A 27961-nucleotide genomic window follows, 5' to 3' on the forward strand; every position below is an offset into this window, starting at 1 on the left:
GGCATGTGTTTGCCATCTTTGTTCTTGAATGCAGCACAATAAGGCTAGTACTATATGAGAGAAATGGATGTGGTGACTGCACACACATTTGCCTGTCAGAAAGTCCTAGTCATTTCCAAGCCACTTCAATGTTTACATTTACTGTTGTAGACTCAGTGCCACATCAGCTGCCATTCAAGTTATGTAGTAGCAGCTGTCCTGATATCTAAGGTCATGCTTTAAGTTTCCTCTCTCACATTCATTAGTTTTGTCATGGAGAAAAAAGAAAATGTTTTGCTTGATGAGGACATCCTAATTGGATGCTTGCTAGTGCATGCATTGTTCTGTGCTTGGTTTTTTCTTTTTTTCTACCTTTATGATCAGTATCCATGTTCCTTATTTTCTTGCCTGCTGGCTACAAATTCATGTCACAGAACGCAGCAGTGAATTTGCGCTGGCTAGCCTCGAGCTGTAGTAACTGATATGGCTTTTAATTGTTTGCTGCAGTGAATACCATAGAAGGGATCGCGTGCTGGCCCTTGTCATGGAAAAGGGGGATGAGGACCTCGCAGGAGTACTGACATCTTCTGTCAAGGATGGGTCACTTAGTGCGGTCAGTGTCAAGTTCTACTGGTCGGAGATGTTACTGGCTGTGCAAGAGATTCACGCGAAAGGTAGGAGGTGGCTGCTGTTCATGTGCATGCACCTGAGTGCACATTCTTTGTCATTTTTATCTTTTCATCCTTCATTTCTTGTTGCTGTTGAAGCATGGAAGCCTTGTTGTATGCAGTCGTTTCTTGATATGCAGTTAAACCTTCATGTAACGAAGTTGGTAGAATCTGCAGTTTACTTTGTAAAATTAAAATTTTGCAACATATAACTTTCACAGACCATTCACAAGGAAAGCCTTTAATTGTGGCGATAATGGACGTGTGAGTGGTGAGAATGACGCGCCATGATAGTCTTGGTTTCACCGTCATCGCCTGTGAGTCCTCCCTATCATGTTGGCGCATTCAGCTGCCACTGCGACCAGGGAAATTAAGACTAGTGATGGCGGGCCATGCCAGCTTTCCTGCCTTGCTTTCTTCATGCCGGCGACAGCACGAACAGTGCCCTCTATAAAGGTTCACGCTGCACAATATCTTTTCCGCCGCATGTGTCTGTGTGTCTCTGTTCACTTTTATTGCGCAACGTCCGAGTGAAAAGTGAGGTTGTCAGGCAGGTGGGTATGCTGACCCTTTCAGTTCTTTTACCAAGAATGTCTAGAAGGAGCTTCTGCATTTCTGTCTTTGACACGGCCTCTTCCATGGTACTCACTGTCAGTGTAAAATTTTTGAGTGCAATAGCTTTTATGTAGGACTGCTTGCGAGCTTCAAAATGTGAAAGCAAGCGCTTTTTAGCTATTGTAACTGTCATCTCACGAACACAGCATCAGCACACCTTGTATAAGTGTTTTCATTCAGTGTTAGATCATCCCAGCATCATGGAATGGTTTCACTTCTAAATGTGCACACATGAAAAATACAATTAAATATTCTGCTGTACACAATATAAAAGAGCGCAGAAAGCAAGATATCACTGCTGTTTGTGGCCCAGCTTAACTAGGAAATGGCTGCAAGGGGTTGATCAAGACATACATTAGTGGGGAGTGCTGGTAGGAGTGTCTGCAACTAGCGTGATGTAGAGAGTATGGAGAGGACGAACTGGCTAGGCATTGTCAAATCAGTTTAACATTGACCAAATGCTGGTCTTCTTAAGTGAAAATGGTATTGTGTGGAAAATTGCGTTAATGGTAATGTGTGGACCTAGCATGTTCGTTGACATGGTGTTGTTTTGTTTGTTTTTTGGATAGGTATAATACACTCTGATCTCAAACCAGCGAACTTCCTCTTCGTCCATGGAAAGCTAAAGCTCATAGACTTCGGCATTGCAAGCACCATGAAGGAAGATGTGACCAGTGTCATGAAAGAGTCTCCGGTACAGTGTCGTTCTGTTGCTTGTCGCACCGCTGGTGGAGCAGGATGAATACTTGTTCGATATTTTAAACCTTGTGCTTGGCACATGATAACCTCAATTATGTGCCACAAAAGCTAACAAACAAGACGAATTTGATCAATATCAGACTCCCTGTAAGAAGCAGTCTGATGCCTAATTCTTAGCCATCACAGCCATCAGAAGAGATTGATATTTGTGAAAAGAGATTCATTTGCAGTTTCGTTTTACACATAGTAACCTGAAGCTTCTATTTTTGTTTTTAACTCCATCAGCATAAAATTTCAGAAATTAATTTTGTTAGCGCATTGTATGAAATGCTTTTGCATGTCTGCAACAGCACTGGGGTCACCGAAGGTCAATTCAGACAAATGTCAGTCAGTTCTCGAATGTAAGCTTACATAAGAGTTTCGAATCTCGTGTTATTAAAGAAATTATAGGCTTAGATTCAAATAAATTGGGTAATCTTCGTAAAAGTAACAAGCATGAGGTCCCCTGATTCAATTATTTTGGCCCTGGTTAGTAGCACATAAGTAATTGCAGCAGGGCTATAAATGCTAGCAGAGAAAATTGTGTTAAATAAGAGAGGAAAAACTATTTTACTTTGAACACTGGCCTTTGAGTACGTCAGCTTAGAATGAGATATTGTGCTCTCATGTGCATGACTGCGACTTAATTTGGGGATTGGGAGGAAGGATTGCAGTATAGTATGTGTTAAATTATGCCTAAGAATGTTTGTATGTTGCTTCAGTCTTTGCTTGTGGCAACCCTTTGACTGCAGCAGAGGCAGGAGATCAAAAGGGTATGGTACGTTAAGGTAAATGCAGCACTGCTAAATCAAGGTTAGCCCTTCGGCATCTTGCTGCTCTGAAATAGATCAGTATAAAAGTTATTTTGTTAAATCATCTTGGTGGCTTGACTTTTCTCGTGCCTGAAAATCTGAAAAGCAGCTCTGTAAAAATTGATTGAATTGGGCATACTGTACAGAAATATTTCGGCCATATAATAATAATTAAGGAAATCAATGTGAAAATGGAAGTACAGTCGAACCCGGATATATCGAACTCGAAGGGTATCGCGAAATAGTTCGATATATCGATAATTCGATATACAGAAATCGGCTTGTGACGGCACTTACAATGCGAAAAAACTATACCGTATTTGTCGCGTAATCAACCCACTCGCATAATGAACCCACCCTTCACTTTTGCGCCCAGAATTTGGAAAAAGAAAAAAAAAAGCGTTAAGGCCAGCTCGCTCACATGCAAGCGATTGAGCGATCTCAGCCACGAGCGGCAGCGACAGAGCAAAAAATTTCCAACTTGTTGGAACTGCGTCCCTCTCGCCGCTCGAGCCACCGCGGCAGCTCGAAACAAGGTTTCTGTGTCGCCGCGGAAGAAATCGCTAGTGTTTTCGCTTGCATGTCTATATAAGGCTGGTTCACATGCAAGCGATTGAGCGAACTGAGCAGCGAGCGGCAGCGACAAGAGCGAAAAATTTCCAACGAGTTGGAACTATGTCACTCTCGCCGCTCGAGCCGCCGCGACAGCTCAGAACAGGTTTCTGCGTCGCCGCGGCAGAAATCGCTAGCGTTTTCACTTGCATGTGAACCAGGCTATATATATATTTTTTTTTGACAGGTACTGGAAGGACCCTTTATTTGTTTTTAGATAAATTATACACTAGAAACTTCCCTAGCACTTACTCGTGTAATTATGAAAACTCCAGATATTTACACTGAACTAGTTAACCAATTTTCTTGAATGTAAAACAAAATAGAAAGCTGCGCTGCTTACACTGGTCACTCTTTGCACATCAGCCAAAGAAATACAGACAGGGCGGCAACACATCTATATACACCCCAACATCACTTTCGTTTTTTATTCTCTGCCGCCCGAGCCTCAGAACCCTTTCTCACAACGAATGGCAAACAAACAAGTCCAGTCTGTGCAGCAGCCTAAAGGAAAAAAGGTGCGCTGTCACTTGTTAAAACAAAGAAGGGGGAGGCGGGGAAGGAAAAAGAAATGAAATATGTCAACTCGTTTCAATGCCAACACTGGTACTGCAATTTTGCATGAAATGCAATTGTCCCCCCTTCCTTCAAAAAAAAAACTGCTTTCCTATAGCGCGCCACTCCGTTTCGGACGTCTCATCCACAGCTCATTTCCTGGCAGCGTGCCAAGATGCTGTGCAGCGATAACGTCAAGGCGCGGGGCGGCGCGTTTATCTTTTGATAGCTCCTGAGGTGGCGGGGAGCGAACTTGGCAGAGTGCCCGTGATGGCTTGATTGCACAAGCCTGATTCCATTTATCACGCCGCGCTTGGGGCGGGCGTCATGATCGCAGCTGCTTTCGTTGATTCATACGTGCAAGAATAAACGACTCCCCCCCCCCCCCCCCCCCCCCCCAAAAAAAAAAAAAGAAAAAAGAAAAACCTGCTGCTTTTTAACGTTCGCAGCCGGCCATATCTTACGCTACGCCCCGCGTACAGCACAGCGATAAGAATGGATGACTCTCACAAAAAAAAACACACACACACACACACACACACACACACACACATAAGGAGAGAGGGAGAGATCTGCCGCTTCTTAACGTCCGCAGGCGCCATAGCCACCGCCGCGCGCAGTGTTTGCAACTCACGCTGGAGAAGGCGTCCGACGTCTGTCTGAAAACGGGCTGAGCTGGCTTGACGCATGCATGAGCTCGTGCTGAAGGAGATAGCTCGGCAAAAGAATGGGCACACTCACGCATATGTCTTGCAAACTTCATGTACTGGCGCGCGGGAAAGGATAACTGCAGATGTGCGTGCGCCTTTGGGAAATGGGCGCGGCGCTGCCTAGACCAGCCGTCGCCGAACTGTCCCCTCATTCCTTCCACGCGTGGCTTGAAAACGCCACGCGGCAAACGGCCAAGGGTGATGCAATCGTCTTTGGGGAAGGCACACTTTCCAGCGCGTAATGCGGAGTTTGATATATCGAAGACCGGTGAAATTGAGTTTGATATATGACGCGGCTTTCCTATACTTTTACATGGGATTTTCAAGAGGATATTCCGTGAGTTCGATATAACCAAAATTCGATATATCCGAGTTCGATATAACCGGGTTCGACTGTATTCTTTTCTCTAAGCATTGCTGTGCGTAAGATAGCTTGGGTGTGACTGTTCTCTGTACTGTTCAGCGGCTATGGTCCTCTGCTGCCTAGAATATTTCGGTGAAAGCAAAATGCGGCAGTATTATGTGCTGAAACTTCTGTGCATGTGAAATTCAGGTGAATGAATGTAAGCTGGAGCACTCCCCTACAGTTGTAGCTTTGGCACGTCACAATAGTAACAGCCATTTTCCCTTCGATGTTTCAGATGGGAACATTAAATTTCATGTCTCCAGAGTCTCTCCAGTTGTGTGACCAGGAGGGTGGCAAGCACTGCCTGAAGGTGAGTGCTCTCATGACTCTACTCCCATGTGCCTATGATTGAGTCCCAGTGAAGCAGCAAATTGCTTTTATTGGTTTCTGGTATTCACATTGTTGATTCGGGGCTACTCAGGGCTGAAATTTAAGCACTTGAACTTTCTTTGTTTTGTTAGACTGCTTTTAAAAGGGGCCTGCACATAGCTTTAGAGCGTTGGCATTTTTGAGCTCTTTCTTCAGTTTTGCTCTTGTCGGTGTCTGAAGCACCACCTGCCTCAGTTCTTTATTTGAGACGAGGGGAGGGGAGGGAAGGGAGAGAGGGGGGGGTCATAGGCAGTTGGTGACTTGTGACTTGGCCGTTCACTTGGTTGTGGGAGGAGAGGTTGGTTCGAAACCCATTGCGTCCTCCGGCCTGTTGCCCAGCTTTCTGAGAGTGTGCACATGTCTGTCAGAGAAGCGCAGTGATGGTGATGTGTCATTCTCGATCTCAAACCTGCACATGGAAACATTCTCAACGGTCCTCAAACACCTTGGTTGGGGCGACGGGAACTAGGCACATCATGCCTCCTTCAGGTGATGAGATGGTCTGAATCTAGTGTGTTTTCATTGAGCGGCCGTGGTACACTTTTGAGGGCACCGTAAACCTTTAAGAAAGTCTTGCACACACAGGGCTGCAAAACTGTTATGGAGCCTTTTCAAAGGGACGCAATGGAAAACTCATCGAATAAGTGTTCCGAGTGAAAATTGTTGCTGGTCTTTCTGACCAATTTGGCATGTATCCGGTAGCAAAAGATGCATTTTTGCCAAGGAAACTGAATTTCAAAATCTTCCGGTCATTCGGATTCAACATGTGACATCTTTACTGAGAAAGGTTGGGCTGCCACCATTTTGAAATGAATCGTAGTGTAGCATAGCCTCTGGGGTCTGCATTGAAACAGCTTTCAGTGGCAGACACATTTTAGTTGTGCAATTTCCCAGTAAGGGCCGTCCCTGTATTTCGTTCCTTGGCCTTGTCTAGCTCGCAAAACCTCCATCCTTGGCAAGTGGACCGGATCTTCGTCATTAGAACACAGTTAACTACAGTTATTCCTGGTTATAACGAAATGGTAAAACGTCCGCGATTTTTCGTTACATCCAGGCTTTTGTTACATGCAGTTTTCGCGTGAAGATCCAAAAGGACAATGTGGAAAAAAAAACCAGATGAAGAATTGATGTCAGGGAAACCACCTTGAAAGTGTTTGCAGTAAATCAGAATTATTTTAAGTCATAGAAGCGGATGCTTGCGCGACTGCGGCGACAGCCTCCACCTCCTCTGCAGCGCGGAACACATCTGTGAGGGAGCGTGGAAAGGGTGGGGTGGAGGTATTAAGTGGAGGAGGACTCAGTCTGGGCAAGAGCGCGCTTGTTGACGCCACCGCCACTCCGCGCGCATGCGCCATTCCGCGCACGCTCGCCCACCACTACCACCACTGCCTCACGTCGTCAGTGCGCTCGGCTGTTCCCGCTACAGACGCGCGGGAGCCCGCGAGCAACCGCGTGGCAGCAATGGATGCGCGCCGCTCATCCCGTGTTTTTTTTTTTTTTCTTTTTTTAATTTTTGCATCTTTTAAGCATGAACTATTGTGGCATGTTCCGACAGCAAAAGCAGCGGAGACTGCTGCATCTGCCACGGAGATGGGGCGTCGGCGCTGAAACACGACACGTATCAACTGCGGTCACTCTTTTCTATAGGCATATAGGCACCGTGCAGAAACCCAGGGGCCAATACTCGCGACAAACAGGCAGCGCCACGAGTGAGCATCAGAACATTTTCATAGAGAGGCGCGCGGCCATCTGGGCAGGGCGCGCGCTTGAAAAAAGCGGCCTGCGCAGCGAAATGGTGGCAGTTTCGGCCAGCTCGAGCGACGTAGCAAAGCACAAACAATGCGAGAGCACACTACACAAGACGAAGAGACAGGGACGAGCCCTGGCCGCCTGCTGGACGTTTATTTCTAGGCTGGAAACACGCAAAACGGAAGACGACAGGAGAAGCGCATGCAATTGGAAAAGGCCGAGCAGAAAACAAAGGGGGTGGGGAGGGGTGGGGGCGTAAAAAACACGGTAAAAATGTAGAAAAATATAAAAAACATTTGTGCCGAGCGCCCCTCCTCCCAAGTGTGGTACAGCTTCACAAAGGCCAGCTCGAATGCCCCAAGCTGGGGTCGCTAAGAAAAAAATAAAAATAAAATAAAGCTGTGGGGAATCGAGTGGCCGAGAAGGATGGAATGAGTGCGGGAGAATAGGAATGATTGAAGCTGGGTTCGAAGAAGAGAAAAAAGCCTAAAAAAAAAAGCAACAAGCCTGAAAACTCGAACACGATTACCAGGGCCTGAAAATGCCGCAGGCGCTTATATTAAGCAGACAACTTTTGAAGAGCATTAGCTGTTTTCTGGTGAGACGGTTGCCACTTTTCTCGACGATAAAGGAAACGATGACAGATGGCACGCGGTCGCTGATACAGTGACACAGCTATGAGAATAGAAATTCTCTTACAGCACGGCACAAGCGATCTACAGTCTCTAATACACATGCATGTCTTCCTCTCTGTCACATGTCAGAATTGTAGCATGCCTAATTTTCTTTTTCGTTGAAAGAACGTCCTGCCTCATCCTGACTTGAATGCTAGTTTTCATTAGTTTTTTTTAACGATCCTTATTGCCTCTTTAATGGTACTTTCAATCAATCAATCAATCAATCAATCAATCAATCAATCAATCTTTATTTCAGTTTGTACATACAAACTGGGGATGGTGAGAAAAAAGCAGTGAATTATGCACCGCTTGACGGGCCTCACCACCCCTTCCTTTGCCACAAAATTAAGTTTTGACAGGGGAAGGTAACAGGTGGCAGCCAGCCACTCTACAACTTGTTTTGAACAGGATGGCATGCAGTGAATGCAAGATCTGTTCAGAGTGTCTACGAATAAGTAAAAAAAAAAAAAGCTTTTTTTTTTTTTTTTTTTGCTTATTTTTCACTATAGTCTCGATTGAGCATTATGGCATGAGAAACAACTCATCATTCGAGGTTCAACAGCTCAGTAGACATCGAAATGTCATTAACACAACTATATGAATCAACACAACGTATGGAATGGCAGATATGGGCTTTATGAATCACATCTACAGAGGAGGACGAAGCGGACAGCGAAGGATGGCAAGGAAAAAAAAAAGAAAAAAACGTCAGGCTGGGGGACGGACAAAGGAAACCGCCTAAGAGGAGAAGGAAAGCAGCGGCATAAGCATGAAAGGAAAGGGTGTGGAAAGAAAAAAGGAACGAGCTGAGAGGGAGGAAAAAATATAATGAAAGCAAGCAAGTAAGCAAAAAAAAATTTTTTTTCAAGCTAAATTTGCGAAACTAAGCGCAAGACATAGTAGATGCGCAATTAAAATGCTCCATTCCCGTTAATTACTCTCTGCATTGTACTGGAACTTATGCAAGCTATCGTAGACAGGGAAATATAGGCCACTGGACATCTTAAATAAAAATTATGCAATGAACAACTGCATCCACAGGTGCGGCCTAGCGCTGATGCCTATGAGTTGCCTAATTTCTTTAAATATATATATATTTTTTTTTTGCAAGCTAAGAAAGGATACTAATGCAGGGGAAGGTAGTGTGTCTTCTTTCGGGAAAAATGTTTCGTGGTAAATGTGGACACAGCAATACCCGGGCATGATTGCCAGCTCAGTGCTCGTTGGACGGCAGCAATCTAAACTTAGCGTCGCTTTGCTTCGTAAAGCTTATTCGGTGACGTGAAAAATATTTTATCAGGCCAGTGAAAATGTGTGCAACAGCAGAAACCCAGGGACTGCAACCTAGCAATTCATTTGTGTCCATAGAATGCCACGAATCGAAAGAACGAATGGTGAATGCGCCCTACGCACAGATCTGCCGCGTCTCCGCTGCACGGCCGGGCGCACGTCTCCTACCAAACTGTTCTTCCCGCTGCGAGGGGTGTGCGCGTCACGCCGCGAGTTACTCCTGCGCGGTGCCTATAGTGGATGTTCCTTTCACTTCAGTTTGTGTTTTATTGTCCTGAAACTTGCGGGGCTCTACCAAATTTCCACTAACTCGGCACTGGTTAAGAGACAGTCTGTGCCATGAGTTCGTTATATCAAGGTCAACCACGGTGACATATTCGTTGCATGGAGTTTTCAAATACATTCACTTCAATGGGGGCAGCATGGGGAATTGAAAAGCTTCCTAATATCGAGGAATGCGCTACATGGAGATTCATTACATAGAGGTTTAACTGTATTGATGCAGGCCAACTTTGATTTGTCTGCTGTGCCCCTTTAAGAACACACAGGACACCTACATTTGCTGAGTTACAAATGCTGTAAACTGCTCTGTTCTTTGCAGATTAGTCAGAAGTCTGACGTTTGGTCCCTGGGGTGCATCCTTTACCACCTTGTGTATGGAAAAACACCTTTCCAGCATGTTGTGCCCTCGGAAGCAAAAATGCTGGCCATCACAGGGGAATCTTACACAATTAGATTTCCTGACATCTCGGATCCCAACCTTCTTGACGTTCTCAAGGTGCGTACTAACCACGGCTGGATTCAAGCGGCAGTAGTGTGCGATTTCATACAGCTCTTTTAAGCCGCGAGGGGCGTGCAGGACCTACCCAACCCTGGCCGCTCGCTTCTTTGGCAGTGGCCTTTGCGTGCCTGCTTTTGCGCCTTCAAGCACTCATTCAGGAGGTTCACTATGCTAAATTAAAGGTGAATTGTGGAGGGCTCATTTACTTCGCAAATTTCAAGGAAGATACTGTATTTTCTTCACAGAACTGACTTTTGCAAAATGCAAACAAGAGGAATTGTCGTCTAGTTTTACCGATCTAGACCGAGTATATATTGCAATTTGTGGTCGTAAATGGAGAAGTTGTACTTTGATTTATTTCATATGCTTATCCCCCTTAGCACGTACTAAGTGGACGCGAAGGACGACTCTTGCCGAATTGAACAGCCGCTGAAAGTGAGAACAAATGAATGTGACAATCGGGGAATGCAGACTCAATGTGTGCAGTCTTTGACTTCCTCTCCATCCAGATCGCATATGCAGACTTTCTCAAAACTTCCGCTGCATCTATATAATAACGGTGAAGAGCGCAGGAAGTAATGTATTCAAGTTAGCTCGTGTGGCACATCTAAAGGTTAGCAGCAAAGATTGTTTTAACTGTGTGAATGGTATGAGCCGCTAATCATTTAACTAAACATGAATTCCATTTACCCTTCGCATGTGTTCAGTTCAAGGAATGAGTAAAATTGTTAGGGAAATTAGGTAGCTTTAGTTTTATGTGTGTAAAAGCAGTTTTGGTAGGCTCATGCTGTTGCAGATTCAGGCAAGAATCTGCTAACAGAATGACGAGAAGAAGGAAGACAAAGTTTTGGAAGCGAGGGCGCCATGTTAGCACATAGAGAATCGTGTGGACAGCCAGAAATTAAAGATAGTCAGAGCCGGCCTTGGTGTTTGCCCTGCTTCTTCTATATTTTTGGTGCTGAAACCCGGGAGGGTAATGTGAGTTCCTCCATCGATCCTTCCTGGAGATTACTAGAGGAACAACAACGACCCTCCAGGAAGATACCAGGAGCTCCACCAGCGAACCCCACCGGAGAGGGAAAAAAAGGGCCTCAACGAGACATCATAGAACGCATAAAAAGGAAGCACATCATTCAGCGAGACTTTCAGACACGGCTGTGCCATGAAGCAAGTAAGCTACTCAAATCGAACGAACGGACTATTCTTGACTTAAAGCTCATTCACGCAGGGCTAAAAACCTGCAACGACGATCTGTGCGTGCTGAATGAGAAAATGCATGCTCTCAAATTTGACGTTTGTGTAGAAGACGTCGTAGCTGCACAGGAGTATGAGGAGACTGCCACACGGACAATGAGGCTCCTCAGCCGCCACATCGAGGGTCTTCAGGCGCCTCCTCCCGTTGCCGACAGCCACCATTTTACGAAGCCAGCAGATGTGCTCCCTGCAGCAGCTATGTCGTCTACGAACGCAGCTTCACAGGAAATTTTCTCAGAACCACCTTTCGACTTAACCATCGATTCTGCCATTGAGCTTAAAGAGAGGCGAGTCGTAAGTGCCATCGTTTTCACGTCGATGTCCGATTTTCATTTATTTGAGTCAACCTCAAAGGCATTTACGGAGGAAGCACAGTACGACGAGGCATTGCAGAAATTCATTGATAAGAGTGATTTTAAGTGGTCCCAGTGCGATGTCAGCATTCACAGAGGAGCAGCTATCATGCGGTGGGAAACAGTTTTGGGCAGACGTATTGCAATCATGAACCTACCCAGACTGGGCTTTTTGACAGCAAAGAAAGCATTGAGCCAGTTACACGCATTGAACGGTGGGCAGACACCTCTGTTCATTGTACAAATGAGATAGTTTTCGGACCACCACCGAAAGAAGGCTTTGAAAGAGTGCAACATCTTGATCCTGTACCTGATGACTGTGCAAGAGAAAAAAAGCCACCAGCAGAGAGTCGCCTTCGAAGAACTCAGAAGTGGAGCTTTTGAAAATAATGTGCGGAAGAAAGACGCTTCGACATTGATTCTAGCAGGCACGCCGACTTTTGTAGACCTTGCGAACGAGGCTGAGGTGGCAAACGAAAACCCTGTCTTCAAAGTGATTGCACAAACGAAAGAATGATGTCTGGTAATGCCACAAGCACTTAAGCAGTGCGCAAGAAAGAGGAAGAAAGGCAACAAATCATAGAACAGCCTGGTAAAGTGGGGCAAGAGTTTTACAGGCACAGAAAGAAAGCAGGGCCAGTGCGCAGAAAAAGAACACGGTGGAAACCCTGAGCATTGTGTCAAAGTGTGGTGCTGTGTTGTACTAGAGTGTGTGTATGAGGTTTGTCGGCGTTGACATCATAGATGTGCATCTAGACCTTCAACCTGCGTTGTAACGCCCTACGGATCCATCTCTTCTGTACAATTGGTGTCCTGTTGTGGAAGCTGGAAGCCGGCCTTCGTGGAGTATATCAAATCATCATTGACTTCATCATGGTGGTCATCAGAGACCATTGATATGACACTGTTTCAGCTTCGAGCCGTCTAACCTCAGGGCATGGAGCGCGTTGCAGATTCGTGATGGAATCTGCAAACAGAACAAAGAGGATGAAGACGAGGTTTGGGAGCGCGCGTGAGAGAGGGACTGAGCGCCATGTTGCCACATCGACAAACGTAAGGACAGCCAGGTATTAATCGCAGTGTAGAGGCGTCCTGGTGTCCGCTCTGCTTCTATACATGCTACAGCAATGTTTGTCTTATTTTATACAGTGCACGACATGTGCTAAACGTTACATGAGAACCCAGTTGTCTGTTGTAATTATTCTGCATTGCAAACACAGCCAAGTAGCAGAGTAATATTCCAAGGTCAACCCTGTTACGTTGTACAAAAAGTGATTTTTCTTTTCCTGCAGTAATCTTATTTCCTTCATGATAGGAGGGGAAATGGCATTAAAATGTAGACAAGGGTGCAGAAGCACAGAACTTATCACATGAGCATTTTTGGCCTCTGTTCACTGTTGGAAACTGAGCGAGCGCATGGTTATACTGTTTCCATCACATCGATTGCTCGCTGCGATACACCGAATTCTGCCAGCCTCTTACAATTACAATTAGTGGCCGAGCGAGGAGGAGTACCTGTTTCGCCTGCATGAGTCATCTCAAAGGACATGCCAGAGCGATGGCATTTGTTACTTTCGTGCACGTTTCTGTCTGCTTTCGCACATGTGCCGCAATTTCGAGCGACTTCATGTGTCGGTCTGCAAGTCGGGCTGGTTGTTGACCTGTTCTGTTGGCGCAAGTTGAAAAAAATTTACTTTTATCGCAGTTTTTTTGCACTTCGGACGGCTCGTTCATTTTAACCCCCCTTCCTGCTCTGAAGCATGCCCATCGTTCATTACAGATGACGTATATCATCCTCGTATACGGATAGCTGGAAAGCTTCCCAACCCGTCTTTGCCTGCTACCTACTTTGTTAAACTCTGCGGCTAGTTTTGCTATGGAGAAGCTGATTTCATGACAATAGTCGAGCTTCTCAGCCACAGTGTACTTTTGGCATTTCCTCTGGTCCGGACATACGTTTTCTGCCGCACGTTCCAACTTTACTTCCCCTAAACGATGTACGAACGGCTTCGCGAGTTGACTACGAAGAAAACCCAGTGTTGCTTTGACATCGTTCAGTTCAGTTATATAACTCATAGCTTTTTGTTCGCTTAGTTGCAGTTCAGCTCTCAGTTCGCATGTCAGTCTTTCGAACTTTTCTGTCAATCTCTGCTTGAGTATTTTTAATTCTTCCTCAAGTTCTGCATTGGTCGACATTGTAGGTGCTAGGCGAGCGATCCGCAGGGATTATACAAGAGGTGTAGTGCAAAAAATTGCCTGTCTGCATTAATGAAGAAGAATAGCTTCCGCCAAGCAATGTTCATTATTGCGGTTCGCTCGGCTAGTGATTCTTGAAGGCCAGAACCGGAGATGCGGAACAAAGGAATTGCTGAAAGTGACGTCGGCAGGCTGAAGTTATTGCCACGTGTCACTTGTCGCTCCGCCTAATACTGTGTTGCGACAACAGTAGTTTCTGCGTTGATCTCAGACGACTATCAATCTGCGTGAATGAAGAAGATTAGCTTCATCCAAGCGCTGTTCACTCCTGCAGATGTCTTGGCTAGTACTATTTGCAGTAATTCAAAAGCTCTTAGTGCCTTTTAACCTAAGTGTGCATCGTTATTCAATTTTCAAAAGCTATGTCAGTATGTTGATAGCTTTGCATGAAGTGGCACTGCTCCTCTCATAAGACTGCCTGCATCGCAGCATGATGCATGGGTTCCATAGCATGCCTACTTTGGCGGCTGCCACTGGTTGTACTCTGCTGAGATCGGGGTGTAGATGAGCCATATGTGAAAGTAAGTAACTCAGTGGATAAATTGCAAAGAATGATTGATGACCCACACAGGAAAAGCAGAAGGGTAGGCCTGAAAATCAATATGCAGAAGACTAAGATAATTTTTAACAGCCTCGGGAAGGAACAGGAGTTTGCAATAAGTAGTGAAGCACTGGACATCATAGGTGAATATGCCTACTTAGGACAGGTAGTTACCGCAGATCCGGATCATGAAAGGGAAACAACTAGGAGAATAAGATTGGGATGGAGTGCATTTGGTAAGTACTCACAGATTATGACTAGCAGCTTACCGGTAAGGCTCAAGAAGAAAGTGTATAACAGTTGCATCTTACCTATGGGGCTGAAACGTGGAGGCTTGAGTTAATGACATTCTAGTGGAAATGAAGAAGAAGAAATGGACGTGGGCAGGGCACTTAGAGTGGAGAGAAAACAACCGATGGTTGCTTGCGGTAACAAATTGGATTCCAAGGTGAGGAAAGCGTAGGAGGGGGCGGCAGAAAGTTAGGCGGGCGGATGAGGTTAAGAAGTTTTAAGGGGTCAGGTGGATGCAGCTAGCACAGGACCGGGCTAATTGGAGAAATATGGGAGAGGCCTTTGCCCTGCGGGGGGTATAGTCCAGCTGATGATAATGATTGCATAGAATGAATGCTTTCCTTGAGTTTAAAAATTCTTTTGAACATTCACTTATTCATGCAGTATGCATTTGGTCTTGTGCATTTTTTTGTCATTATAGATTTCTAGATGTGTGCATGATTTACCATGTCTTTCAATGGACAGCACATGCAAATGTGCATTTGTCCTTCAAGAATGTCCTCACCGGGCCAGTATTGCCAATTCAGCTATTTTGTAGGTAGACTTAGCTACTTTAGGAAGCAACCAGTTGCCAAAAATTAGCTTCAGCTGCAAGCAGTTTATTTCGATTTTTTTCCCAAAATCAAGCTCCGAATTTAGCTTTGTTTGTTAATTCTAGGTTTAATCTAGAGAATTTATTTTTAAAAGGCAAAATTGGCAGACAAAATGTGAGGCCCAAACACGTATTAGTGCTGTTTTTCGCGTGCTGTGCACCTCTAACAATTCCCGTCGCCACACAACTGGTTCCAAGAGTTCAGTTTGGAAGTGGTTGTGCAGTAATATCTGATCGCGTCGCATCGGTGCAGGGCAAGTGATGTGTAGGCCTTCGAGTTATTTTCATAAAGAATTTTGTGCCGTGTGAACCACAAGACAAGAAGAGCACTATGGAAAAATTGATATAGTATCAACTCAGGTATGAAAAATCAGTTTTGTTGAATGGGTGGGCCAGTGTTTCATGGTAGGTGGTCTGGATGACTCTCTTGAGCATCACTTCATTTTTTTCTTATTTTCATGTATGAAGGCTGATTTGTTTGCTTAAAAACATTTTGGCAGGGCTCACTCAAAACAAGTATAATTGAGATGTTGAAAATAGTGTGGAGTGAGGATATGTATATAGAATACCCAACAAAATTGTCCTACAGTAAGAGCTCAAATTCAAACTTCAAGGGACCAGCAAAATATGTTTCAATGATCCAAAACTGAATTACAGAACGATGCCCCCCCCCCCAAAAAAGAAAAAAGAAGTTACAGCCGATTTGCATAGTTAATCAAATATGAAGTAGGTGCGTAGCACTGCTTAACCGTTGCACTTCAGCATGTCAAGCACAGCGAACCTGCGCCGCAGTACCTGACGGCCCGGCTTGATTCATTGCGACGCGAAGCAAACGCGCGCCGCAGCCGCTTATTCGGCTTTCTTACACAATCTTCAGAAATGAACGAAAACAGGCACAATGTACTTCTTTACAATGCACTTCTCTGCGGCCAAAAGGTCTGGGGTGGGATCATAGGGGAGAGATAGGGAGATGAAAGAGGGGAAACGCGTTTGAAGGTAAGCGCCAGTTAAGGCGCGGAGGTAAGCACAAGCAGCTTCACGACGCGGTGAGCAGCTAGGAGCCGAGGTCCAGGGAGCACCGCGTGTGCACGTCTGCTGTCCGTGAAGGCTGAGGAGTGACTGATGCGAGGTGAGAGATGCTGAAATTGAGGACGCGCGAGTGACACACGACTGCTCACTCTGGAGTAACATATGCTTGTGAAATGCTGCCCAGTGACGGCCGCCACGTCTACAACTCACACGCCCCTCTCTCACTGGGTGCATCTATGCGGCCGCTCCGTCCCGTGATGCGGGCATCGCCACTTTCCTTTCCTCCTCTTCAAGTTCACGGAGAGACGGATGGACAGAGAGAGAGCAGCTTTCACTGCAGCTATGTGGCCACTCTGCCTCCTCAACGCTGAGTTGCGCGACGCGCGTGTCACCACCTTTTCTTTCTCCACTTCAAGTTCATGAAGGGAGAGAGAGGGAGCGGCTTCTGACAGACATCGGTGAAATTCGTGATTGTGGCTAGTAGTGCTACGCACTAAAAAAGCTGCGTAGGCCTGCTTGCATGACAAATTTGTTTGGTGGGAGACTGTGGAATGCTTGCCTGAATTTGAGGTGAAGTCAGTGTGGCAGTGACTATTATTTGCGTTTCCATCAAAGCTTTACTGCATGCCTGCTGTCTGGAGCATCGAAGCAGAACTGCTCTAAAATTGCAGGGACCTTCTGCATCCTGCACAGTGTGGTGTGGTGGAGTTCCACCACTACTAGGTCACACCCATCATGAAAAGTAGTGTGTCATGGGAGGAGGCCTCACGGCACCACATAGTGAACGGCTTGTGACGGGTGCTCGTAGCTTCAGAGGAGAAGGAACCGACGGAACCACATGGGTGGAAGCGAAGTTAACAGCTCAGTGCCCCAGAAGTGGCGAGAGGTAAAAGGTGGCACAAGACACCATTATGACTAAAGTCAGCATCTGAAAAGGGGTTTTAGTTGGGTTAGCTTGGTTGGCTGATACTGACTGGTCATGCCACCACTGCTCAGGCTTGGCAGTAAGCTTAGAAAAGAGAAACCGAAACTATGCAGTTGAACTGTTCTTGGAGGTGGAGTCGTCAGTTTGTCATCACGTCTGTCATCGTGCGTACATCAAAAGTGCATGAGCTACTCAGCTGCATTGAACTGAGGTTTTAAGCATGGCTGTTTTGATGACCTCATGCCATGCCGGCCATACCTGGATGTGGCTATGCAAAGGAGCCTGTTAACATAAACTAACCTATGTGAGACTTGTAGTCTCCGAATCAGTGAGTGTCCAACGTCACAGCCTTGAATGGGCATTGGCCAGAACCTAGCCAGCAGTTCTTATTATCAGGATTTTTGAATTCATGGAGGTGAAATTAACAAGCTTTTACTGTAATTAATCAGGAGGGAAAGTTAGATTTTTTTGTGCACAGTTCTGGCACACTGCTTGCAAAAATCTGAAATTATGAAAATTTTTGCCACACTGGATGTTAATTTAGTCCTGAAGGGATGTGCAGCGGTTCCTTGTGAATTGCCTAAAGACAGTAATGCATTGGTATGCACTTGTCTCATTTCTCCCCTCTCCTCCTCCACCTTTTTTCTTTTTGCAGAAGTGCTTGCGACGTAACCCTAGGCAGCGTCCAACAATATCAGAGCTGCTTCAGCATCCTTACCTTGCTCCAGGTAGGCATTCAGTTATTTTTTTTTTTACGCAAGCTTGCCATAAGAATTTGTGCACTTGGTGAAAAAAAAAAAAAAAAAAAACAACTGAGCCACATATGTAATCTAAAGTCTTTGGCTTTGATTTCATGATGTTAGTGTATGAGTTGATGCACAGTTTTTGCTAAAACTAATCAAGCAATGGGGCTTGGTTCTCAGCCCTATAGTGGAGCCCTTACTGCAACCACAAGGACTAAGAGGTCTTGAAGTTCGCTTTACCTTACGCATTCTTATAGTATAAGAGGTGCGATGAGTACTTCAGTAAATGGTTGGGTAACCTGGTTACTTTTGGCAAGAATGATACTTACGCTTAATTTATGTGTATAGACAAGCGTCATGTTCGTAAACAAAGGTGGCACTGCGATCGGCAGCGACGTGGGGTGTAGGCAAAACCGCAACGTGCCTACACAGCGCCAAGCGACGCTGCCTTCAAAACCAGTTCGCGCGTGCGAATATACTGAAGCGTAAGCTTCACAAGTGTATAGAAATAGTTTGGCTTATGCCTGGGGACTAGTTAAGCATTTTTGCAGCCGATTACTGCTGGAATCACCCGGCTAAGAGCTGTATTGGCTTCCTTCGCCGTGGCCTCAACAGCGTGCGGCTACGGTGGATAGCTGTAGTGACTGATTAGGTTAAATAAAAACGAGAAAGCGCGATGTAATGTAAAGAAAAATAAAAGTCAGCACTATTCAACTCCCGAGCCTATATGCTAGCGCATGAAATGAGGACAACAATATGAATGTCTGGAAGTGTTTTCATATGGCTACTCTTTTGATGTTCCGGCAACTATAGGGAACTTGATATTTCTAGCTCACTGTACCTGCAACTTAAGTGACAGAATTTCATCGAATAAGAACTCAATGTTTTAGTTATTTGTAAACGTTTCACATCTGTTTCATCGTACAGACACGTCAAGGTCATTCACAGGTTAATATATACATGAAGGTTAATATATACATGAAGGCTTTTAAGAATGCTCTCATTTTGTTCTCTTTGCTCTATAGGATCGAGGTGCATGAGCGCAGACACAATGTTCTCCACAATCACTTCCAGCGAAATTTAAGCGATCTGCTGCCATTTGTTAATGTAATTGGAACATTTTTATTCAAATGCGCGTCGCGTCATCTTATTCTGCTTTTTTCGCACCCATCAGTCGAATCCATTTTGGGACATTATATACTCTATATGTTATATACCATACTTAAGTATCCTGCTCGATGAGAGCTAGGTTGTACGTGGATATTTAATTCATTCGTCAGGTCTTAATGACATTTAAAAATTAAAATTAAATAATCGGAGAAATAATGCTGCGTGACTTTGCCGGGATCCTAAGAATGTTTACTCACTTTCTATGACCGGTGATGACGAATCACTCGTAGAAACTCGCGAAAGTGAAAACAGAAAAGCTATCTCACAAGTCCGGGCCGTTTCGGCAATGTCGCGCTGGAGTGACCGCTCAAGGTAACTACAGTTACCTTCACAGCAGGTTTTGTGTCCTTTCCCTGTACGAACATATACACGGGGCTTACTGCAGATGAATGGAATGTCACAGTGAGGCTTTTGCTGCCTTCGATTAATACCATAGGCACACGGAATATCGCTTCAAAACTTGTTATGCACTCGATAGTATATACAACAAAACATGCATGAGCTGCAAGTGTTTGTTGTTGCGCTCTTCTTCGTGCGGCCGAAAAGCAACCACAAAAATGAAAGTTGCAAACGAACTGAACAAGTTTCAATGCAGAAGTGCAACGCACGTTAGCCGCGAAGGCAATCTGTCGCTGAAGGGTCTACTTGCTGTGCTTAACGCCGCTGCCCTTCGCTCTCATCTTTATCTGACCGCAAGAAACCTGTGAAAACAGGTGCCATTTTCTTTTTTGCTCCTCGTGACGCAACCAACCGCACCACAGCTTGCAGGAATATCAGGAACTATGCTCGAAAACACAGCAAGCGCCGAGCATCCAATACAGACGACGCGGTCTTTTGCCTACACCCCGAAAGTCACAGCTGTCGCCAGTGCCACCGCATCTCCACTGACATCATGGGCTGACGCTTGTCTATACACAGTTACTAATGAGATAGGAAAGGTAACTGTTAAAGATAGGTCTCTGTTTCCAGGTGAAGCAGGTATGACCCATTATTTACACCTAGAACACATTTTGGGAAAACCTGATTAAACCTGATGTTTAATTGAAAAAGTGATGCGGCAGGAAATCTAGGGGATTCCTGATCATTTAACGAGCTAGAAAAGAAGGTAATCAGAAGACAGGATTCCAGTGATGCCGCCAAGGTCTCTGTATCAGGTTTTCCACTTATGCCAGCAGTTAAAAGCTGTCGAACTGCTTAGTAATTCAAGTCCCTAACATGATTGTCAAATTTCGCAGCTTAACGAAATGCAGACTGCTCCACCAGTAAGACTAAGCTTTTTTCCTTCACTAGAAGTGCATGTTAAAGAACCCCAGGTGGTTGAAATTTCTGGAGTCCTCGACTACGGCGTCTCTCATAGTCTGAGTTACTCTGGGACGTTAAACCCCACAAACCAACCAAACTAACCAGGAAGGCCATTGCCGCAAAGTGGAACATCAGATCTAGAGAACAAGTGTGTAACCCGCACTTTTCTTCTGCAAATGGCCGTAGCTGCCTAAGCAAAGATTGCACAGGCTGATAGCTGATATGAGATCCAGAAAAAAAAACTCTTTATACCTGCCCTGTTCATATAAGCACTGATTCCCCTAGTTTGGCAGACAAAAATCAGCAGAAAAAAAAATTCTTGGAGCCTTGTGTTTAATTTTTATCGCATATACTAAAAGGTCTAGTTTTATTACCAGTTTACTATCACTACAGTTGCCCCACATTAAAATAAAGGTATGATTTACTTTAAAATGCTTTCGGTAGCTAAGCTAGGGAAAAGCAGGCAATTTGAGAGCTGCCTTGCACCAATGGCTGTAGGTTACATGTGGGGAGTGCCATTCTGTGCCATCAGTAAAATTGTCACTACAGTCAGTTGAGTGTTAATCATCTTCATACTCGCATAATCCTTCTTTATTTTGGAATAATTTAAGTGCCCCGGTCTTATTTGTTGTGGGTTATTCCCACCAGTTCTTGTATTGTCTGTATCTTCGATGCCTTACCTGGTGAGAAGGGTTCACCAGGCCCACCCTAAGTTGTCATAAATTGTGGGCAGTTGCACAGATGGGGAAATGCACTAATTTGCTGTAGGTTCACTGTAGTCAGAAAAATTGAGCAGAAAAGTGCTGCTTTTATGAAATTTTAGGAAAAATCAAATGCAACCCCGACACAAATGTATGCATTTATCCTGAACATACTGTGGAGTAGGTTTATCATTCATCTAAGTGACTTTAAACCTATTTTACACAGGCTGTTTGTTGCATGGCTTTACTTCAACTTTAATTTTGAAGGGACCTTATTGAAGCGAATAGTTAGAACAGAGACGTCTCATTGATCTGATTGATCAATCATTGATTGATTGATTATATGTCTCATTGGTATCACTGTATTAGATGGCACCATGTCACAGAATCCTTGCTCCAGTCGTGTGGTGCATTTTAAATGTCTGCTCTCATGTTGGATGTTGTCATAATGGACATGCAAAGGTGGGCTTGTCCAGTACGCAAGAAGGCCCATCCAGAGTAGTGGAGAGCTTTAGAATAGGGGGCCCCAAGCTTTGGGGTCCTCAAGGAGCTTTAAGACTTTTTGATGAATAAAATGATGTTTTTAGCTTTTATTGATTTAAATGCTTTTTCATGGTTTACCATCGTGGCGCTTCAATCGACGGACGCAAGCCCAGCTTCGCTGCGTTGGGGAAGCCCCTATTCTAAAACTCGTTGACCAGCTTGTATGTTGTGCTAGGGCATGCTATTTTCTTGGGGCCCCATATTCTAAAACTCTTTAGGGTTGGTTGTGAGAGCGAAGCTAATTGTGGGTGCCAAAGCTATCACTTGGTTTAGAACGGTTATAGAAATTCTTCAGGGGCATTGCTAATTTTCTGCTTTTACATTTTTTTTAGTTTATCCAAGCTCTTTTCTCACTAAAAATGACATATTTATGATCATGAAATAGTTTGTTAATCTAGCTGACCTCTGTGTTCCCCTTGATCTCTTTGGATCATGTTGGCCCTTCTCTCTAATGAGGCACCATAGGAGACCAGACTGACTCATTTAAACATGTCTGCCTTTCAGGATTATTCAGTGTTTGTCATTATAGTAAAAGCTTGTTTATCCAAAATTAAACGACACTCTAACTAGCGTTTGTGACAGATTTTACATTTGGTTGCTGGATGACAGAAAATGGTCGGATGAACATTAATTCGAAAATCTTTTGATATTTACTAAGGAAATCCGGGGGCTGCTGTCATTTTCCAGCAGAAATATTTGATCAATTCACAGTTGGTGAAGTCTACATCTTCTGTGATGTTAATAGCTGCATATTTTCTTTCCTTGCTCTGCGTTATCATCTTTATCAGTTACTGACTCCTCACCGGCATGCTCATGTAATGCCATCTTGTTCATGGAGCCTACACGAGGTAGTTAGGTTGTGGAGGTTTAAAGCTATATATGGCGGCTTGTTGCTCGTAATTGGGCTGCCTGATGACTCATCATGGGCTCTGTACACTATTGTGTGTAGGGGTGGAGCATACCATGTTGCTCACACTTCCTTGACTCTGTGTTTTCCTGCCTTGCTGTCTGGCTGTGTAGTAAGTGCTGCTTTCTTAGCCTTTCTCACTATGTCAGCTTAAGGCTTTCTGCGATTGGTTAGCACGCTAGTGTTCTCAAATACCTTGTTGGAAAAGCTTTAACCGAGTAATGTGCTTGATTGTTCTTCCAGAGAAAACCAGGCAAAGAAACCCCGTGCTCGAGTCCGTTCTGAGTGACATTGAAAATATGTCTCCGGCGAGTGTGTCCAAGTTGTCCAGGGTAATGTGTGCTCACCTCCCTTCGGGATAATCTATTCCTTGCTAAATAATGGCGATTTTACTAAAAAGATAGTTTGGAATTCTTGGAGTGAATCTGCCAGTGCCACTAAAACCTAAGGACACCGTTCTGCTTAGTTCTTAAGAGCACTCGTGCGTCGCTCTAGCATGGAAGGAAAGGCGTAGGATGTCAGGGTGGCTTGAGATGGTGAACACATTTGAACAGCCACTTCCTGTCTCCACCCTAGATCTGCCACACAAAATCTCAATCCTCATTAATTCAGAAGGGCAGATGATTCAAACTAGAAGCGTGGTACCCAGCCAACGGCCGTATTGGATGTTTGTTAATTCGGCCGTGAGCAGAATTGGGCTGGTAAAATCAGAAGGAAAGTCGTACATCACAGAAATAGACTTCAAAAGCTGAATTGCATGGGACAGTAGTGCACGTGCACTTCAAGCACATTATGGCAAGCACTACAATGATTGGAAGTTCTCTCTCCAGTGTTCTCAAATATTTCATTGGCAAATTAGCTTTAATGATGCCTGGTTCCAAATATGACGCAGTAGCAGTTTTGATTTTCTTTAATCGGAAGTTCCCTATTTCTCAAATATAGGCTCATGACGTAGTTTTAGTTTCACTTCACGGCCACCATGCGACTCATTGGAAACGTTCATGGGCCAGTGCTTGGTGCATCACCAGCCTGATCTTTATTTGGGATGACAGTGAGCTGTTTGAATGCTGATCGACACTTCCCTCACTTGCTTCTTTCAGTACATTGAAACAGCACACTGTTTATAGTCCACGCGGTGAAGCATCCTCAAAATGCAATGAGGTTGTACAGCACCACTGCTACTGCGTCATGATGCAAAAAGGGCTTTACACTTGTGGAGTGGTTATGCGACATTCCTGACAGTGTGCACAAACCAGAAAAAACTGTCCTCCTCATCTCAAACACAGACAGCTATTGTATTACATGTTCATTAGAAAAAATTACTGTGACAGAAAAGGCTTTTCAGTGGTTTTCTTGAGACCATTCAATAATACGAACAGTCTGGCCCTTTGAAGGTTAGATTAATGAAGTTTTACCGCAATTATTTTTCTAGTACATCTTGACAATGTAAATATGTATCAATGAGGTGATTACTGTAAGCGTCATGCTTAAGATAGCATATATACACTGTCAAAACTAAAGAAAGGCTTCGTGTGAATTTGTCTGCCCACAGAGTTACACCTTTGTGGAGGTAGCAGCAAAAATAATTGTAATTATATTTATATATATATATATATATATATATATATCTATATATATATTTATATAAGCAGATAAATGAAGGGCAAATGAGGGTACTCGATATAATACACGAAGGAAGGAAGCCAACAGTCGGCGAGGCCAAGGAAAGCATTGGGGATTGTACTTTGTCTATCACATAAAGTAGTAATGTAATCTGTTTAGGGGAAAGATAAACACAAAGTAGAAGGAAAAGCAAACGTGCCGATGTTGGGAACCGAACCCACGACCTCCGAATATCGCGTCTGGTGCTCTTCCAACTGAGCTACATCGGCCGCTGTCCCTCCTGCTACTTTCTTGGGTATTAATGTTGTCTGTATACGAACCTTGAGAGTGTTACCAGCGCCGCCCTCAACCATAGCTGTGGACGGTTCGCTTAGCTGCTGCTTAGCTGACAGTCGCTGAAATGAGCAGCCCAGCAGTTTGGAACAGTGCAAGGAACCAGAACATTAGGGATAGAAAATTATGTGGTCGTGATTGAATTTGTTGAATTTACGTGTGCCTTGTGTCTGCTGCTGTTTTGCACGCTGCTCCTTGCATAGTTATTTTACACTGGCCCTGTGTTTTATGAGGGCTTGGTGCATGTACACAGGGAGACAATTTTCACACGTCTGCTATCTACAATACCGTTTTCATCCTTCTGCAGATGATCAAGTACCTGCGTGACAGCAAGAAGTAGCGGGTGAAGATCTGCCTACAGCCTAGGGTTGCATAAACCATTGGATCACATTCCATTCAAGGGCATATTGTGCTGCTTTGGACGTATGCACTGTCACATGATAATGTTTATCCTAATGCTAGCACAGGTTGATGGCATGTATATGTTATTGTTAGCATGGGTTTTATCATGGGTCTTAAATGCATATTTGCATTTGAAACATATTCATTGCATTGTGGGGAAAAAAATTGTGTAATTGTGCTGTGCACCCTTAGTAGTGCAAAGGCAGAGCCAGAATATTGCAGAACATAAGGTGGATACTTGGGCTTGTTTGTTCCAACATATAACCGTTGTTGTAGTGCAACACAGGACAGGGAGCGAGAGGACACACACACAGCTTAAGTTCCAACAACTTTATTGTGGAGGAAAACATCTAGTATATAAGAATTGCATACATTCTTACCCAGTGATATCATGGCAGTGCAGCGTGTATATAATGATGCGTTTCTTCACAGTGAAGTTGTTGGAAGTTAGCGCTGTGTGTCCTCTCGTTCCGTATCCTGGTCGTGTGTTGCGCTACAGCGATGGTGAGATGTCCGTACATGTTGCAATGTTAATACTGTTCCTCCATGGGGCCAAGTTTAACTTGAGAAGTCTGTTTTTCATATGTAGATATGTCACATGTAAACAGCAAACCTCCTGTTTCTCACCACAGAGTGAGTAGAGTTCGTAATGTAAAATTCGTTGTGTGTTTGTATTGGCTGCACAATCTGTTCTCAGGCAGCACCTGAGCAGTCATTCAAATGACTAATTTTTGTGCTGTAAATAGCAGATCTCAAAATTCCTGTGTATTTGTGTTGGCTGCAAATTGCTGTGCCTGTACAGTCAGTCACTGGTAATAGTTTTTGAACTGTAAGTACCAGGTTTCAATATTATATGTTTGACTTAAGAATGCATTTCTAAATCGAATCTTTCTAAATCAAGGGGTGGCATGAGTTTAGTATTCTGTCCAGTCAAGCTCACTGCATGTGGAACTTACAGGCATGTCCCGCAAAGGAAATTCCTAACTTGTAATTGAAGGGCTCATTATACTGCAGATCTTTCATTTATATATGTTGATCTCATGCACTGTTGACAGCATCTTGATTAGGGGAAGTTGTATACTTAATTTAGGTGTTTCCTTTGTGTGCTCGCCTTGTAAGGAACATCAATGTTAATTCACAGTAATCATCCAGTTTTATCAGCAACCTTAACTACAACAGCATGCATAATTCCTCTGTGTTGTTGCATGCAGACATGCTTTGGCAACAGAATTCATCATGTGTGGCAAATTTTGATGTTTTAAAAATTGGACTCTAACTGAAATAAAAGTTTAGATGCATACTACCATGTTGTGTGTCATTACCCTCACATCATACAGTAGACTCCCTTTGAGACAAACTTGAAAGGACCACAAAGATTTTTCTGTCTTATTTCTTTGTCTTGTCAAAACTGGCATCAAAAGAATGAGCATGTTAGGTTCGAATATATGCAGTGCGTGCTGAAATAAATGAAGATATATTTGCAAAAATAACCTTTTTTCCACTATGGATGAGTTGAGCTGGAGGGAGTACATGAAAGAGACTTTCTTTTTTTCTTCAGCCTTTCCTCTTCATTCCGTAAACACTCTGCATTTTAATTTGCTTCCCTTCAACTCGAAAGGTTCTGAAAGGGGCTAGCAGGCAAGCAGTTTAGTCGGTGTGCGTTTCTTTGCAACGCATGAGATTCCATCCAGCTAAGTCAACAAAGACATGTGTTGTTACTCTGCGCCAGTTGAATATATTCTACTCCTGAGGAAGTTGTTCATGTTGACTAGCTGGTGCATTTCTTGCCTACATGTCTTTCTGTCCTATTAAAGCAGCATGTGGCATGTAATGTTGAATCTCTCTGCTGTACAGTCAAACGTGCAAGGGCCTGTCCTTTCCCATTCCTTTAAAAATGGTCACTGTAGGAGTTTTCCGAATAAATTCCTTCTCCACTAGAAAGTTTCCCACTGTTTTGCAGTTTATGCGAGGAAGGCCTCTTGTTCCCAGCTTTTTTTGATGCTTAAAATTTTGAGACTGTTCAATAATCTTATTGGGCCTTTAAACATAGAATAAACGAGATGACTACTGCAACTGGTGGTGATTAGAGTTTATTACCATAGCATGCTTTTGTCTTTTTGCCATTGGCTTACTTTTTTGCGTCTTTGTCGAAGGAAAGGAAATGATTGGTGTAATGTTAAAGAACCTTAACGCAGGAACAGATGAGATTTGATACTCTAGAACATTGGCAGTGCACATAATGCAGAGGGCAGATAACTGCTAGTCTATTAGAGTAACTAAGTGGATCCTATGAGAGGACATGGCAGGGGGCATGTGGGAGTCTGATGGGTAGGCTAGTTAGCGTGCAATTTCCACCCGAAACGAACCCTTGGTTACCTTTCCTCTGCTTTTCTCTCGTGTAAGGATAAGGTGGGTGCTGCTGGAGCAGGACAGACCACTGGCACTATGCCGTGTAGTTTGCTTTTACTGCAACTGCAACCTATGAAATGACATGCATGTTTGGGGAGGTGAAAGATGGGGCTCAGTTTAGAAAGAACCTCGTGTGGGATTGCTCAGGTTAAGTAATTCACAGAGTGCCAGGCAGAAATTATGTTTGACATCACTGTCATGTGTAAAATAATTGTATTGCTCAGTCGGGCCAGTGTAAGCATTTAAGGCTTTTTTTTTTTTTTTTTTTTTTGGTGAGAAAATAAGAACTGTCAGGATGATGTGCATGAAAAAATAATTGCTCGCCCATAAATTTCAAAACATAGTGCACATAGTGTAGCTATAAAGGTCCCTTAACAGGGTCATGACACCAGTTTTGGAATATAAACTATTTATTGCATCTTATTCCTGATGTGCCAAGCAATTAAATCTCAAAGTTTAAGCTGCATCGGAGCTGCAGATATTAAATTGCTGTAGCACTCGGGACAACTGTGTGTAGCGACGCACAGCGCACACACGCATAGGTGGTAGAGCGCGTTAGCGGCATAATTGAAGAATGCGCGCGCTCACAACTAGGTAATCAACGCGAGGCACCCGCGCGATCCGTA

The 27961-nt window shown here is 44.2% G+C and overlaps 1 protein-coding gene across 3 annotated transcripts in view; it reads left to right on the plus strand.

Moving 5' to 3' along the window:
- LOC146203933 (dual specificity protein kinase Ttk-like) overlaps nucleotides 1-26865 on the plus strand; it is a 78463-nt gene extending 51598 nt beyond the window's left edge. The window contains exons 12-18 of one of the 3 annotated variants that reach the window (XM_084589007.1): nucleotides 487-653; nucleotides 1832-1956; nucleotides 5331-5405; nucleotides 9782-9958; nucleotides 17858-17930; nucleotides 22812-22900; nucleotides 24832-26865. In XM_084589007.1, coding sequence (XP_084445133.1) covers nucleotides 487-653; nucleotides 1832-1956; nucleotides 5331-5405; nucleotides 9782-9958; nucleotides 17858-17930; nucleotides 22812-22900; nucleotides 24832-24864 — 739 coding nt within the window. In that variant the 3' untranslated portion in view covers nucleotides 24865-26865. The remainder of the gene's footprint in view (nucleotides 1-486; nucleotides 654-1831; nucleotides 1957-5330; nucleotides 5406-9781; nucleotides 9959-17857; nucleotides 17931-22811; nucleotides 22901-24831) is intronic. The other 2 variants (XM_084589006.1, XM_084589005.1) reach the window with 2 other exon arrangements.
- The last annotated feature ends 1096 nt before the right edge of the window (nucleotides 26866-27961 follow it).

Source organism: Amblyomma maculatum, chromosome 1 (genome assembly GCF_055883805.1).
Source record: "Amblyomma maculatum isolate TAMU_Amacu chromosome 1, ASM5588380v1, whole genome shotgun sequence".
NCBI lineage: Eukaryota > Metazoa > Arthropoda > Arachnida > Ixodida > Ixodidae > Amblyomma > Amblyomma maculatum.